A 17,582-nucleotide genomic window follows, 5' to 3' on the forward strand; every position below is an offset into this window, starting at 1 on the left:
GATAGTGTATCTTTTTTTTCGAAAATTATGTATAAATTTAGGGATGATAGAAGATTGTCCCTTAGTTTTCATGCATTTCTTGCATTCCAACTGGGAGAAGGCAAAGTGATTGATTATCTTTCTCAGCCATTTGGGGAAAGGTTTGTTATAAACAGATTTCTTGAGTTTGCGACATGCGGACCTTCAACGAATGTGCTACGAATATCATTCTCAATAGCTTAGTCTACATCATATGAACTTTTCTGGCAAAATGTCCAGAGATGCTCTTCAGGTGAGATCGGTGATGATGAAAAATGAAATATAAATGAATAACATGTCTAGTTTCATTGACAATCCATATTTATAGAAAAATCCCTCATACTTTTTCTTTTGAAATCACCTATGACTTCCCACTCTTTCTCTTCAGTAGCTACTAAATAATTCTTTGTCGGTGCTAGCCAATCCTAGTGACATGATATGACATATAAAAAAAATATGTGTTTTATTTCTTCCAACGTCCTGACTGCTAGAACAACTGGCCCATAATTTCAAAACAGTTTCAAAGAAATATCTCATGTGAATGGAGAGAGTGAGTATTTTCCATGAATACATTTGTAAATTAAGGGATATTTCTCCTCTCCTATCCTCTCCTTTCTGGAATATAACTTCAAGGAAAGGTGGACGGTCAATGCACTGAGTGCCTCTTTTATCCTGAGGACTGTATATTCAGTGACAGCTTCTGCTTTAATTGAAGGATAGAAAATGGCCAAAAGGGGTCCGGTGAATGGAGAGATGGAGTTTATGTAAAAAAAGTGGGATACAGTGTGAAGAAATAAAGAAAACTAAAAAGAGGATAGAATTATGTTTGCCTCTAAGTCTCATATTTAGCAAAATCTTTTGCAAATGAATGGTAGAAGAAGGACAAGAGGTGCTAAGAATTATTCTCCTCTCAGAGAGGATACAGAACTGGTACAGAGCAGATTTTGACCAATGATAAGCCCTTCCAACCCGCTCTGCCTGGCGTAAAACGAGGGCAAGGGAAGAACGAGGGGGACCTGCTTCAATCTGGCCAGAACAGCCTCTTTTTGTTGGAGGTCTGCAGAGGGGGTCTGGCTCCCCACCACTTAGGGATGGTTTGTACTATATGACCGAGATGGTGCTTCCCAACTCGTTTTTACACGATTTCATGGTATTTAGGAGAAAAAATAAGAATACACGACCTCAGGAAAATACAGTATCTCATAGAATAACCCATCACAGGAATTTCCTGTCATATAACAAAGGTGTGGTTTTTGAATACTCCCTAGAACCAGCTTCACTTTCCTGGAGCTCTTTCATTTCTTTTGAGCCCTAATTACCATTTCTTAAAGCAGGAATCTCCAAGGAAAGTTAAGTAGATGCCTGCCCTCCTCAGGTTTTCCACCAGGGGGCAGTGTTGCCACTCGGAATCGCTTTGCATATGTGTCGGGTGGGGGAGGAGAACAAAGGAAGGGTCTACAGGCCTTGTCTCACTTCAGAGGCATCATTACTTTTACTCTTATCTTCCTAAGATATCACTGAAGGCAATGCAGAGAAATTTAACATCCCAAGAGATTACATTCCTCACCATGAAGCCACATCTGAGTTGAGAACAGATGTGCTTTGGTAAATATAGAACAAACTGAATTGTATGGAAAATGAAAAGTCATTTATTTCCGTTTCACAGTCCATGGAATAAGTGTAGGAGAGGGTTTTTTTTGAGTCTTAGTATGAATTAACTCTGGGCAGCTAATAACAGATAAGAAGACCATAAAAATGGCCACCCCACAAAACCCCAATAATTGTAATCAGTACGGCTACTGAGTTAAAAACCAAACCAATAAGAAACATTACACAGGCTTCCAATGATTTATATTCCAACTTTGAGACTTGGATGTGTATGTAAAATTCATCTGTCGCCTATTAATTGGCCCTTATGGCTTGGTCTGCATTGACTTAATTTTGGTTTCTTCCAAAGAACGTGGCCAAGGCAACAACTGTGGAGCAACCATCCTGAACTCCGATGTGCCTTCCTCTTTATTTCTGGACTGTAGCATGGCTTTTTGAGGAAATTTCAAGGCCTGATTTCTTTCTGTCACCTTAAAACACTTACATTAAGTGAGGAGCATATGTCAGAAGCTTTAATTATTCCAGTGTAAAGCTGCCCTTTCATCTACGTCCCATGTGTGAAAGGTGTGTCGAACTAAATCTATACCTCAAAGCCCCGAGGGGCTCTTTTATGCTGAGCGATATGTAAATCGGGCCACAATTTCCCCTTTAAAGGAGCCCCAGGGTGTCTCTTTTCAGGCTACTCCCACCAACACAAAGTTTGTGCCCTTTCCTGAATCCTTTCCTGTCAAGTCCCCTTTAATCCTTAACGGGAGCAAAAATGATCCTGTGGCTGAATTTGGTTTCCTTCCTAGCAGTCCTCAGAGGTATTGGTTCCCTCCTATTCAGGTTCTTTCCATTTTAATTCTTGCATAACGGAGAGCTCATTAAAATATCTTTTATTTTAGGTGTCCTGTCAGAGGCCCAGCTGGTGGAATCTGGAGGGGATGTGAGAAGGCCTGGAGAGTCCCTCCGTCTCTCCTGCCAAGCCTCTGGTTTCAACTTCGGGGGCTATTGGATGAGCTGGGTGAGACAGGCCCCTGGAAAAGGGCTGGAATGGGTGGCACGCATATGGCCCGATTCCAGTAAGCAGTACTATGCAGAGTCTGTGAAGGGACGCTTCACCATCTCCAGGGACAACTCCAAAAGCCAACTCTATCTGCAAATGAACAGCCTTAAACTGGAGGACACGGCAGTCTATTACTGTGCGAGGGACACAGTGAGAGGAAGTGAGTCTGAAGCCTGGCAAAAACTCTCTCTTCCTCTGAGCCGCTCTCAAGTCAGCTCAGCCCCAGAAGGCTGCATTTTCCCAGGGGACTTGAGAGGGAGCTGAGAAAGCTGCCTGAGTGCCAAGAGGAACAAAGAGCTGATCTTGGCCTGGGCAATCTGGGAGCTGTTTTCCATTTGGATAGGATGAAATAGTGTCTTTTCTTTTTTTTAATCCTCCTGAATTTGGTTTCCTTACTAGCAGTCGTCAGAGGTAATTGTTTCCCTCCTATTCAGATTCTTTCCATTTTAATTCTTGCATAAAGGAGAGCTCATTAGAACAACTTTTATTTTAGGTGTCCTGTCAGAGGCCCAGCTGGTGGAGTCCGGAGGGGACGTGAGGAGGCCTGGAGAGTCCCTCCGTCTCTCCTGCCAAGGCTCTGGGTTCGACTTCAGCAGCTCCTGGATGAACCCGGTGAGACAGGCCCCTGGAAAAGGACTGGAATGAGTGGCCAGCACAATTACAGGCTCATCTAACACTTACTACTCAGACAAAGTCAAGGGACGCTTCACCATCTTCAGGGACAACTCCAAAAGCCAAGTCTATCTGCAAATGAACAGCCTGAAGCCGGAGGACTCGGCAGTCTATTATTGTGCAAGAGACACAGTGAGAGGAAGTGAGTCTGAAGCCCGGCAAAAACTTTCTCTTCCTCAGAACAACTCTCCAAGTTGATTCAGTCACAGAAGGCTGTGTTTGTGTCATTGGAGTGAGAAGCAGCAGATGAATCTCCATCATAGCAAGTTGGAATACAGGCCTGATCTTAGCATTATCACTGTGGAACCTGGTTAGCAGTTTGCTAGAGGAGACCAAGGAAAATTCAGGGCGGTAGAATAACCTGGGCAGTTTTTAAAAAGTTTAAATCTAATTTGAGGTAGAAAGGTGATTACCTACAATTCTTCCTTGACAAATGTTGCAGTTCAGTCCCCTTTGGTTATCCCTAACGCCAGCCCTCCCCAGTTCAGTTCTGTTCTACATGTTGCCCTTTTCTCATTCTTTCCACATTAACATATATTCAGATCCCTTAATCCAGACTCTCTCCCCTCAGCTGGGCAGAGCCAAGAGAGTCAAACTATGTCAATTATGAGCCTCCTCTCCCAGAGGTCCTTGTTGGTATTTTGTTGTGCAAGGAGCAAGTCACAGAGACACCAGTTAGCCAGGTATCCATGGCAACAAATCATTGTCTTAAGTGTTTGGCAGAGTCAAAAGGTCAGGCCTCAAGTGGTCAACAAGGTTGAAGTAAGCAAATGACCATATATGGGAAACCGTCTCTAGGTTGAGTCATGGCAACTGGATTTGTTTCTTTTTGGTTGACACGTTTCTCTGCTTGTCCAAGCAGCTTCTTCAGTCTGGGCCAAGGTTGGCGAGGGGACCACTTATATGTCTTCCAGGGTGGCTGCATTGTCCCTGCACCTCAATGGCTGTTAATTGTGCATTAGAGGTGTGGATTTATTTTGGGATGTCTCACTCCTAGATCCTTTGTTCATCCCCGAGTCGATCATTAAGAGTGGCCTTACTGCTGGTCTTAACCTTCCTGGGGTCTGATGGAAGAACAGGATGAAAAATGGGGGACAAGCTGTGTCTGAGGCCTCCACCTCCACCGAGGGAAGGATTTTCCACTTTGGCATGAATGGATTCCTTAACCCCGCTCTCAAACCACCTATCTTCTCTTTCCAAAATGTGAACATTGTTGTCCTCAAATGAGTGTCCTTTTTCTTTGAGAGGAAGGTAAACTGCTGATACTGGTCCTGTGGTGTTGCTCCTCCTGTGCTGGGTCATCAGCTTCTCCAAAGGCTGTTTGGTTTCCCCAGTGTAGAGCTCAGAACACTCCTAACTGCCCTGGATTGCATACGCTACGTTGCTCCTCATCTGTTTTGGTCTTGGATCTTTAGGGTGTACAAGCCTCTGTCTCAGTGGGTTTGAAATATACTGGTATGTGGTCTTTTCCAAATGTCCGTTTTATCCTTTCCGACATGCTGGCAATGTGAGGAATGACACGGTTCTTCCACTGACTCTGGGTCTCAGCCCTGTTGGCCATTGTTTTAGGTCTAGGGGTAGAGTTAGTTTTAATGAAGGCCCAATTTGGACACCCACAGGCCTTCAGGGCTGTCCTCAGGTGCTGTTTTTCTTCCTCTGTGGCATCCATGGTGGTGGGGATGGTCTCTGCCCTGTGATGTAATGTCCTGATGATTCCTATTTTGTTCTGCAGTGGATGCTGGGAGTCAAACATCAGGTATTGGTCTCTGTGTGTGGGTTTCCTGTACATCTGTATTTCTAGCTTGCCACAGGTCGCAATAAGAACCTCACAGTCTAGGAATGCCAGTCTGTTGTCCTTGATGTCTTCCCTGGTGAACCTGATGTCTGCGTCTATGGTGTTTATACAGTCTGTGAAAGACTGGTACCAAGGACAAGAGACCTGCTTCGATCTCCAGGAGAACCTTCATGTCTACTCTCCTCCAGTTTTGTTGTTTATTCGTTCAGTCACTTCCGACTATTTGTGACTTCATGGACCAGCCCACGCCAGAGCTTCCTGTCGGTCGTCAACACCCCCAGCTCCCCCAGGGACGAGTCCGTCACCTCTAGAATATCATCCATCCACCTTGCCCTTGGTCGGCCCCTCTTCCTTTTGCCCTCCACTATCCCCAGCATCAGCATCTTCTCCAGGGTGTCCTGTCTCCTCATTATGTGGCCAAAGTATTTCAGTTTTGCCTTTAATATCATTCCCTCAAGTGAGCAGTCTGGCTTCATTTCATGGAGGATGGACTGGTTTGATCTTCTTGCACTCCAAGGCACTCTCAGAATTTTCCTCCAACATGACAGTTCCTACTCTGAGCTTTCTGATGGTCCAGCTCTCGCAGCCATAAGTTACTACAGGGAATACCATTGCTTTAACTATGTGGACCTTTCTTGTCAGTGTGATGTCTCTGATTTGTCATTGCTCTCCTCTCTAGAATTGAAGGTCTTCTGATTTCCTGAGTGCAGTCAGCATCCACAGTAACCTTCGCACATAGAAATACAATGTCTTTCACTGCCTCTACGTTTTCTCCCTCTATCTGCCAGTCATCAATCAAGCTGGTTGCCATAATCTTGGTTTTTTTGAGGTTTTGCTGCAAGCCATATTTTGCACTTTCTTCTTTCACCTTCATCATAAGGCTCCTCAGTTCCTCTTTGCTTTCAGCCATCAAGGTGGTATCATCTGCATATCTGAGATTGTTAATGTTTCTTCCAGCCATTTTTACTCCAGCCTTGGATTCCTCAAGCCCAGCATGTCGCATGATGTGTTCTGCGTACAAGTTGAATAAGTAGGGTGAGAGTATACAGCCCTGCCATACTCCTTTCCCTATCTTAAACCAGTCCATTGTTCCGTGGTCTGTTCTTACTGTTGCTACTTGGTCATTGTACAGATTCCTCAGGAGGCATACAAGGTGACATGGTATCCCCATACCACTAAGAACTTGCCACAATTTGTTATGGTCCACACAGTCAAAGGCTTTAGAATAGTCAGTAAAACATTAATATATATTTTTCTGAATCTCCCTAGCTTTTTCCATTATCCAGCGGATATTGGCAATTTGGTCCCTAATTCCTCTGCCTTTTCTAAACTCAGCTTGTACATCTGGAAATTCTCACTCCATGAACTGCTGAAGTCTACCTTGCAGGATCTTGAGCATTACCTTACTGGCATGTGAAATGAGTGCCACTGTTCGATAGTTTGAACATTCTTTAGTGTTCCCCTTTTTTGGTATGGGGATATAAGTTGATTTTTTCCAATCTGATGGCCATTCTTGTGTTTTCCAAATTTGCTGGCATATAACATGCATTACCTTGACAGCATCATGTTGCAAGATCTTGAACAGTTCAGCTGGGATGCCGTCGTCTCCTACTGCCTTGTTATTAGCAATGCTTCTTAAGGCCCACTCAACCTCACTCTTCAGGATGTCTGGCTCTAGCTCACTGACCACACCGTCAAAGCTATCCCCGATATTGTTATCCTTCCTATACAGGTCTTCTGTATATTCTTGCCACCTTTTCTTGATCTCTTTTTCTTCTCTTAGGTCCTTGCCATCTTTGTTTTTGATCATTCCCATTTTGGCCTGGAATTTACCTCCAATGGTTCTAATTTTCTGGAAGAGGTCTCTTGTCTTTCCCATTCTATTGTCTTCTTACACTTCCGCGCATTGCTTGTTTAAAAATAATTCCTTATCTCTTCTGGCTAACCTCTGGAATGTTGCATTTAATTGGGGATATCTCCCCCTATCACTGTTGCCTTTTGCTTTCCTTCTTTCTTGGGCTACTTCTAGTGTCTCAGCAGACAGCCATTTTGCCTTCTTGGTTTTCTTTTTCTTTGGGTTATATTTTATTGCCACCTGCTGAACAAAGTTGCAAACTTCTCTCCAGAGTTCTTCCGGCACCCTGTCTACTAAGTCCAGTCCCTCAAATCTATTCTTCACCTCCACTGCATATTCCTTAGAAATATTAGTGAGCTCATATCTGGCTGATCTGTGGGTCTTCCCTAATCTCTTTAGTCTGATCCTAAATTGTGCAAGACGAAGTTCGTGATCGGAACTACAGTCAGCTCCAGGTCTTGTTTTTACCGACTGTACAGATGTCCGCCACCTTTGGCTGCAAAAGATGTAGTCAATCTGATTTCGGTGTTGTCCATCTGGTGAAGTCCACGTATAAAGCCATCTCGTAGGTTGTTGGAAGAGACTGTTATGCAGAATGAGTTGTCTTGGCAAAATTCTATCAGCCTATGTCCTGCTTTGTTTTGTTCTCCCAAACCATGCTTACCTGTAATTCCAGGTGTCATCTGACTGCCCACCTTAGCATTCCAGTCTCCCATGATGAAAATAACAACTCTTTTAGGCGTGTTTTCCAGTAGGTGCTGCAGATCCTCATAGAACTGGTCTACTTCAGCTTCTTCAGCATCTGTGGTTGGGGCGTATATTTGGATCACTGTGATGTTAGATGGCTTGTCCTGAATTCGAATTGAGATCATTCTATCCTTTTTTTGGATTGTGCCCAAGCACTGCTTTAGCCACTTTACGATTAATTATGAAGGCTACTCCATTTCGTCTGTGGTCCTCTTGTCCACAGTAGTAGATCTGGTGGTCATCTGATGTGAAGTGGCCCATTCCAGTCCATTTCACTTCACTGATGCCCCAAATGCCTATCTTTAATCTTGACATCTCACCAATAACCACATCCAATTTGCCCTGGCTCATAGATCTTACATTCCAGGTTCCAATGGTGTGTTGATCCTTAGAACATCGGATTCGCCGTTCACCACCAGCATCGTCGGCCGCTAGCCATCCTTTTGGCTTTGAGATAGCTGCGTCATCACGTCTGGGGCTAGTTGAACTCATCCTCTGTTCCTCCCCAGGAGCATTTTGACCATCTTCCCACCTGGGAGTCTCATCTTCCGATGGTATACCGATATATCTCCGGTTGTACAGATCCATTGAGTTTTCACAGCAAGAATACTGGGGTGCTAGGCCATTACCTTCCCCAGGGATCGCATTTAGTCTGACCTCTTTGTCATGACCTTCCTGTCCTGGGTGACCCTTCACAGTTTAGCTCATGGCATCATTGAGGTGCTCAAGCTCCAGCACCACAACAAAGTAACGATCCTTGCTGAAGCTGCCCCAGTTACAACCTGGAAATAAAGCTACATGCCTGTCCTCCTGAAATTTCAGAGCAGGGGGCTGTGTTGTCAGATTACTTGCTTTGGCTATGCATGAGGTCAAGCCGGGTGGGGAAATAAATCCATTGTTTCATTTGTCTCCTTTGCGAGTCACATTATTTTTCTATACTGATCGTAAAAGTTCACAGAAAAGATCAAACCTGTCTAAGGTCAGAGCAGCTCTCCAATTCAGCTGAGCCCCAAAAAGCTGGATTTGCCAATGGGACTTGAGAGATTTTTTGGAAACCTGATAAAGATTTCTGCTTGCCAAGAGGAATGATGAGGGGATCTTGGCATGGGCATTGTGGGATCTTTTTTTCCATTTGGATGTGAGAAAACCAGGAAAAAATAGTTTAAAAAAGAAAAAAAAAAGTTTTAGAGAAGGACAAGCTAATGGTAATGTGGTTTCCTTCACTATATCTTTGGGTGGTGATTGGACCCATGAACTGCACTTTGCAAAATTTTTGTTTCTTCCCCTAGTGTTCTGTCGGAATCTAATCAATTCTAATTTATTTAACAAACTATAGATTAGAAAAAGTGGTTTAACACAATTTTAGAACCAAATTGAGTTCTACTCCAGTGGCTATTCAAAAACTTCTTGTCCATATTGGGTTGAAGAACTGATTCTCGAAATACCTTTCTGAATTGGTGAAGAGCTGCAATGCACAGTTTTACTTACCCTGAAAGAAATGCACCTTTGGTCATTCATAGTGATCAATCACTTGTTCCTCATTTCCAAATTGTGATTGTAGTCAGTGACACATTGCAGTGAGCTCCAAGGAGGGGTGGCAAGATGTTGAGGGGGCACTGCCCCTCCCTTCCCTTGGACTTCTCTCCACCTTTTTCCCCCTGAAAATTCTGAGAAGATGCTCTTTGAATTCTAATGTATATCTAAATATAGGTTCTATTTTATTTCATGAAGAGCACATTTATTATAAAAATCACATTTACATTTCTCTTTCAATTTTCCGGCCAACTCCGATAGGGCGTAGGAGGTGGAATGAGAGGAGAAGGACAAATGCAATACTTTTGCCCCAATTTGTTTCCTCTGTTCCCATTACAGGGGGATGTCTTCTGTCCATCTACAACAGAAGAAGAAATCAGCCCTCTAGTGAGATCTTTAGGACTCTTTTTTTCCAGGTATCCAACCAGAGAGTTTGCTGGAAGGAAAGACATAATTATTAATACGGCCTGCAGTTTCCAATTTCATCTTCACTGCTTCCAATCTGATCTGGATGAGACTGGCTTCAGACAAAATACTGGAATGGGATATGATATAGGGTCATGGCTGGAGGCAGGAAATGCCAATGTGGAATAATCCTTCCAAATACCCAAAGAGCCATAGTCATACTGAGGAAAATTTTGCCTGGAAAGAATCTCTGTGTGGAATTGGGCCAAGGCCTACCCTCCTCACTTCCCACCCGAGGGCCGCATCGCCACACTGAATCCAATTGCCTGTGTGTGGGGTCGGAGTGGGGTAGGGAGATAAAGCAAGTGCCATTGGACTTGGCTTAATTTTGCAGACCTCATTCCTGTTTCAGTTATTTCTTTAATTGTTTACTGAAAAAGTCTCAAGAACACTTCACATCTCGGGAGGCTACAATCCTTACCATGAAGTCGTGTCTTACTATTGCTGCTATTATTATTGTTATGATTGTTATTATTTCAATTAATATTGCTGCCTATTTTGCTGAATTAACTCTGGGCAATCAGCAACTGATAAGAACAGAACTCAAAATAGTAAACAAAGACAAGGAATATATAAAATCCAAACTACTTCTCAGTTAAAAACCAATCTAATAAGCAAAGAACAAACCACTGGCTTTATCTAATTTTTTTTCTCCCTGTGACTTCTCTGATTCAACTCCGACATACAAATTCTGCCTCATAGCTAGGTTGGCTTTCTTTTGGGTGTCCTCAAAAGGGCAAGGAAGTTGGAAAATTATCCCAAACTCAGATCTGCTGTTCTTTTCATGTTCTAGCTCTAAAATGTCTCTTTCAAAAGTCCTTAGTGCCTGTTATTTCTCTGTTGACTTGAATCACTTTGGAGAAGTGGGGAAATTGGACTTCTCTATCTTTTAATTACTCTAATGTAAACCTGCCCTTTCCCCTATGTCCTCACAGTCCAAAAAAACAAAAAACAAACCTTGCGTTCAGTTTTCATAGAATTGGAAATAAATGCTGAAATCACTAGTATCAGATCTGTGCAACGAAATCTATGAGATCAAGGCGCTGAGGGGCTCTTTTATCCCAAGCAATATGCAAATCAAAACACAGTTTCCTCTTTAAAGAAGCCCCAAGGATTCCCCTTTTCAGGCCATCCCCACCAACACAAAGTTTGCCCTTTCCTGAATCCTTTCCTGCCAATTCCCCTCCATTCATTAAACAGAGGAAAAGTGATCCTGTGGCTAAAATCGATGTCCTTATTCGTTATGCTCCAAGGTAATACTTCCCTCTCTACAGCATTTCCTTCAATTTCTGATTTTGTATTCAGGAAGTCTCATTGAAACACATTTTATTGTTTAGGAATTCTGGCAGAAGTCCAGTTGGTGGAGTCAGGAGGGGATGTGAGAAGGCCTGGAGAGTCCCTCCGCCTCTCCTGCCAAGCCTCTGGGTTCACCTTCAGCAGCTATTACATGGACTGGGTAAGAGAGGCTCCAGGAAAACAACTGGAATGGGTTGCAGCAATGGGTACATCTGACACTTACTACTCAGACAATGTCAAGGGGCACTTCACCATCTCCAGGGAAGATTCCCGCAGACAGTTCTATCTGCCAATGAACAGCCTGAAGCCGGAGGACACGGCAGTCTATTACTGTGCGAGGGACACAGTGGGAGGAAGTGAGTCTGAAGCCTGGCAAAAACCTTCTCTTCCTCAGAGCAGCTCTCCAAGTTGATTCAGTCACAGAAGGTTAAATTTGTGTAATTGGAATGAGAAGCAGCAGATGAATCTCAATCAAAGAAAGTGGAGTCCAGAGCTGATCTCTTAACCTGGTTAGCATTTTGGCTGGGGAAATGAAGGAACTCTCAGATCAATGGAATAAACTGGGTAGTTCATTAATAGTTATAAAAACTCTTGTCTCTCCCGAAACAGAGTGGATGAGATATCACCCACTTGTGCTCCGGATAGCTGCTCCTTGCAAAGAGGCTGCAGGACACCAGTAGACTCCCGGGGTGGGTGCTGGGAGATGAGGAAACCCTTCAAGGTCTCAACCGCAGTGGAGCCAATATGGAAGCTGGGTTCGTTGAACCTCAACTTTGGAATTTATTTATTTAAAAAAAAAGATTTTTTGAGCAGCACTTCAGGAAAACAACAACAGCAACAACAGGAAAGTGGATCTTGTCACACTTAAGACATTTCAAAGGATTTTTGAAGAAACTGGGGGAAAAGTTTGCAGCTACAAGAACAGCAACAGTATCTGCTTGTGCAAATGCATTATTCAACAGAGATCTCAATGAAGAACTGAGATATGCGAAGAACAATTTCAAAGGATCTACAGGATGACAGCATGAAGGCGTAAAAAAAAAAAAACACACACCTATATCCTTTGCAGAAATACTGGAAAATAAAACAGAAGAGGTTGACTGTAAGGCAGAGAAGAAAAATGGAGATGAAATACAAATATTAAGCGAAGAGATGGACGAAGAGCTGGGAAATGACCTAATACGGGGCTCACAAAAGAGGGCGGTCAAAGGCTTGGAAAGATTTTTGAGAAAGGATAAGGAACATTTGGATGGAGACCAGTTCCAACGACAGCACCTTAATGTCATATTAAGGATCAAGAATGCTGGAATATTGAGCAAAATGGAAGAATATAAAGTTGACTGGTTTGATCAAAGTTAAAATAAGAAAGATTTCTATAAAATGCTGGAAACGTTTATGAGCCGTTTCCTGACATTGGACAGAAATGTGAATTATTTTTGGATTTGTGGATGGATAAAGGTTGGATTGGAAGTTACTTTTTGTCTTTTCTTTCTTTTTCTTTTTCTTCTTTTCTTTTTGCACATTTTCTTTCTGTTTTTCTTTTCTGTTAGATTTTAGTTTGCATTATGTTAACACTGCATTTTTTTCCTTTTGAAATCACCTATGACTTCCCAGTCTCTCTCTTTAGTAGCTATTAAATAATTCTCGGGTGGTCCTTGTCAATCTTAATGTCAAGATTTGAAATGAGACATAACCCGTTATTTCTTTAATTTCCTGTATTCTCCTGACTCCTCTAAGAACTTGCTCATAATCTCAGTATAGTTTCAAAGACATCTATCCTGTGAATGGAGCTTGTGACTGTTTTATCCAAAGACATTTGTAAATTCAAGGACAATTCTGTCCTCTCCTCTCCTCTCCTCTTCTTTATTGTCTGGAATATCTCTTCAAAGAAAGGTGGAAGGTCAATTAAGGGACAATTCTGTCCTCTCCTCTCCTCTTCTTTATTGTCTGGAATATCTCTTCAAAGAAAGGTGGAAGGTCAATTAAGGGACAATTCTGTCCTCCCCTCTCCTCTTCTTTATTGTCTGGGATATCTCTTCAAAGAAAGGTGGAAGGTCAATTAAGGGACAATTCTGTCCTCTCTTCTCCTCTCCTCTTCTTTATTGTCTGGGATATCTCTTCAAAGAAAGGTGGAAGGTCAATTAAGGGACAATTCTCTCCTCTCTTCTCTCCTCTTCTTTATTGTCTGGGATATCTCTTCAAAGAAAGGTGGAAGGTCAATTAAGGGACAATTCTGTCCTCTCCTCTCCTCTCCTCTTCTTTATTGTCTGGAATATCTCTTCAAAGAAAGGTGGAAGGTCAATTAAGGGACAATTCTGTCCTCTCTTCTCCGCTCCTCTTCTTTATTGTCTGGAATATCTCTTCAAAGAAAGGTGGAAGGTCAATTAAGGGACAATTCTGTCCTCTCCTCTCCTCTCCTCTTCTTTATTGTCTGGAATATCTCTTCAAAGAAACGTGGAAGGTCAATGCACTGAGTGCCTCTTTTATCCTGAGGACTCTACATTCAGTGACAGCTTCTGCTTTAATTGAACCATATGAAATGGCCAAAAGGGGTCCAGTGTATGTAGAGATGGAATTTATCTAGGAAAAAAGGAATACATTTTGAAGAAATAAAGAAAACAAAAAAGAAGGTAAAATTATGTTTTCCTTTAAGTCTCCTACTTAGCAAAACCACAGTCATCCAGTCTAAATGAATTTGGGGGTAAGGGAGGGTAACACATGCAATGTGTATCACCCATTGGTGACCCATTGGGTGGACCTCTTGGGTGGACCTCAATGTGTATCACCCATTCCTTCTGCTAATATCACAACTTATGCCCCAAGATCAGTCATGAGACACACCATGAAATCCTGTATCAAAAATAGAGCAGAGGAGGAGGAGAAGGAGTCAGGAATGAATGTTATGCAAAATATTGCTGAGGGAAATTAGAGCCCCCGAGAGATGCTCCCTCCTTGAACTGAAGGTGTAGGAACCTCTCCATCTGCAGTCAGAAGGAGGCAGGAATGGTCCAGAGAGAGCCCACTGTGAGGTCTGCCAGTGGCTGAAATAAGGCCTGTGACTGTGTGAACTTGCCTCCTTCTCCTGCTGCTTCAATGAGGCCAAAGCAGAGATTAAACACCACTGGTCATGGAGGCAACAAAAGAGGGAAACCCTTGCTTGACTTCCCCAGGTGTTTTCCATGAGCAGAACCAGCTGAGAGGAGGCGAATCTGATATCTGAGCAAAGATTCTGTTGCTCGGAGCTGTTTTGTAGATTGCGTCAGTCACACATATTGGGACTTGCATGATGTCCGATAATCCAATATTGTCCTGATTATATTACAGTCACGTATTTATTAGCAGAGAGTTAACTATTGATAGGTATAAACTGAAAGGTAGATTTTATTCTTTTTTCTTTTTCTTTCTTAGTTTCTTTTCTAGTCTGCTTGTATGGTCCCTTTTCTAAACACTTCAAAGTTGTTGTTTTTTTTAACATTTGAAGAGTTCCTTTTTCATTCTGCATGTTTAGAATGCTTAATAAAAATGAATAGATAAATTTTAGTTATAAAGAAAACAAAACGAAAAGGTTATTCTCAATATTTTAACTTTTCTCTTCTTTTCTTGTATTCTCAAAGAAAATCAAGGAAGGGAATAGAAGAAGAATTGGAAAGGATGAAATAGTGTTCCTCCCCCCCCTTTTTTTTGTCACAAATAGGAATTTTGCATTTGTTAAATAAATGGATATATATTGTTTTTGTTCCTTTGTTTCTTTTTGTCCTACACTTGTGTGACTTTAACTCAGTGAAAGAATTTGGGGGGTAGAAAATGAGAAAAGGGCATAAGGCTGGACATGATAGGGAGGATCTTAAAAACATAGAAACAGTTATCTAAATAGTAATTTAATATATAGCATTATAAAAAAGGATAATATTTTATGCTATGTGAGCGAAGGAAGATAGATCCTTTGGAACTGTGGTGCTGGAGGAAAATCTTGAGAGTGCCTTGGACTGCAAGAAGATCCAACCAGTCCATCCTCCAGGAAATAAAGCCAGACTGCTCACTTGAGGGAATGATATTAAAACTCAAGTACTTTGGCCACATAATTTGACGACAGGACACCCTGGAGAAGATGCTGATGCTGGGGACAGTGGAGGGCAAAAGGAAGAGGGGCCGACCAAGGGCAAGATGGATGGATGATAGTCTAGAGGTGACGGACTCATCCCTGGGGGAGCTGGGGGTGTTGACGGCCGGCAGGAAGCTCTTGCATGGGCTGGTCCATGAACACACGAAGGGTCGGAAGCAACTGAATGAAGAAACAGCAACTCATACCAGTGAAAAACATACTTAGTCAGTGAAGTTGAAGGGAGATGATAAAGAAGACCAGGTAAAAAAAAATATTCCCCTGCAACACACCACAAACATCAAAAGGAGAGGAGAGGAGAGGAGAGGACTGTGAATCCAATTTTCTATGAGGAAAGCCAGGATGGATGAGAAATGGGGCAGCCTTGCCTCACTGGCGAAAACATGCTCGGTCCTCTTTGGTGGATTGATAATTGTAAAAAATAATAACAATAAATAAATAATGTAATGTCATAGATACAACAGATGGAAAGCAACAAGGAGCAGAAAGATTAGCCTTTTTTGCAAGCAACAATCAGGGTGTTCAAGTTCATAGAAGAAAGAAAGTTCATAGAACTTGTAAACTCAAATTTAAAATTATTTTAACTTAGATGGCTCATATTTTATGGCTAAATGCTAATGCGCATATTTTTATAGAATTGTATCTTGTACTGGTCAGTGACCATAATAAAATCAATTGAATTGCCCACATCTGCTTTCAGATCTGCCTTGAAGCCACTACAAACCATGCAGTTTGTTTTGCTCCATGTTCATCAAGATCAGCCCTTAGAAAATAGGGCTCAGAGCTCAAGTCCTCAGTTTTAAGGATGAGAGAAGGAGTCTAATTCATTGCTCCCATTTTCTCTGACCCTCCTTTGATCCTTCCGTTGTTTCTCCTCTTACAATCCTGCATATCTGCCTACGCAGCCTTAATTGCAGAAATACACTTTTGAGAGTTGCTAATCTGTAGAGAAGTATTTGTAGAAATATCATCAGGCTAAGAGCAAGCATCTGTGAGTTCAATTATTGGAAGAGGGTTTGAACCTCAGAGAACAAGAGCCAGCGATGCTCATCTGAGGATCCCTTTCTCAAGTGTACTTTCTCAACACAGGAAGACTACGTTGCCTCCTCCTCCTCCTCCTCCTCCTCGGGTTGCCTAAGACTCGAATGGGTTGCCTACATAGGTACCTCCTCAACTCCCAGGTATAATCTGGATAAAGGGAATGGATGCTTCACCGTCTCCAGGGACCACTCCAAAAGCCAGCTGTATCTGCAAATGAACGGCCTGAAGCCAGAGGACACGGCAGCCTATTACTGTGCATGACACAGTGCCAAGAATGCAGGTTGAAGCCAAGCAGATACCTTCTGCTACTCAGAACAGCTCTCCACGTTGAGGAAAGAAGGTTGGATTTGCACTGAGTGCCTCTTTTTTTTCCAGAGGACTGTATAATGAGTTACTGCTTCTGCTTTAATTGAACCATACGATATGGCCAAAAGGGGTCCTGTGAATGGAATTTATGTAAAAAAAAGTGGAAAAAAGGTTTGAAGAAATAAAGAAAAATAAAAAGAGGATAAAATTATGCTTTCCTCTAAGTCTCATATTTAGCAAAATCTTTTGCAAATGAATGGTAGAAGAAGGACAAGAGGTGCTAAGAATTATTCTCCTATCAGAGAGAATTCAGAACTGGTACAGAGCAGATTTTGACCAATGATACGCCCCTCCAACCCGGTCTGCCTGGAGTAAAACGAGGCCGAGGGAAGAATGAGGGGGACCTGCTTCAATCTGGCTAGAACAGCCTCTTTTTGTTGGAGGTCTGCAGAGAGGGTCTGGCTCCCCACCCGTTAGGGACGGTTTGTACTAGAAAACTGAGGTGGTCCTTCTCAACTCGTTTTTACATGATTTCAAGATATTTAGGAGAAAAAATAAGAATACACAATCTCCAGAAAATACAATATCTCATAGAATAACCCATCAAAAGGAATATCCTATCATATAACAAAAGAGCAGCTTTGGATTTCTCCCTAGACTGGCTTATGTTCCCTGGAGCTCTTTCATTACTTCGGAGCCCTAATTACCATTTCTTAATGCAACAATCTCCTGCGAAAGTTATGGAGATGCCTCCTCTCCTCACGTTTTCCACCAGGGGGCAGTGTTGCCACACGGAATGGCTTTGCATATGTGTGGGGTGGGGGAGGGGGAGGGGACCAAAGGAAGGGTCTACAGGCCTTGTCTCACTTCGGAGGCATCATTGCATTTACTCTCATTTTCCTGAGAGACCACTGAAGGCAATTCAAAGAAATTTAACATCCCAAGAGATTAAATTCCTGACCATGAAGCCACATCTGAGTTGAGAACAGATGGGCTTTGCTAAATATAGAACAAACTGAATGGTTTGGGAAATGAAAAGTCATTTATTTGTGTTTCTCAGTCCATGGAATAAGTGTAG

At 42.5% G+C, this 17,582-nt stretch overlaps 1 gene segment (V, D, J or C); it reads left to right on the forward strand.

Annotated features, from left to right (window-relative positions):
• Positions 1 to 2,386: 2,386 nt before the first annotated feature.
• On the forward strand, positions 2,387 to 16,459 carry LOC134497134 (immunoglobulin heavy variable 3-7-like). The segment is given in 3 exon segments: positions 2,387 to 2,432; positions 2,514 to 2,884; positions 16,247 to 16,459. Coding segments are annotated over 3 exon segments (630 nt in total).
• The last annotated feature ends 1,123 nt before the right edge of the window (positions 16,460 to 17,582 follow it).

Source organism: Candoia aspera, chromosome 4, assembly GCF_035149785.1.
Source record: "Candoia aspera isolate rCanAsp1 chromosome 4, rCanAsp1.hap2, whole genome shotgun sequence".
In the NCBI taxonomy this organism is placed as follows: Eukaryota; Metazoa; Chordata; class Lepidosauria; order Squamata; family Boidae; genus Candoia; species Candoia aspera.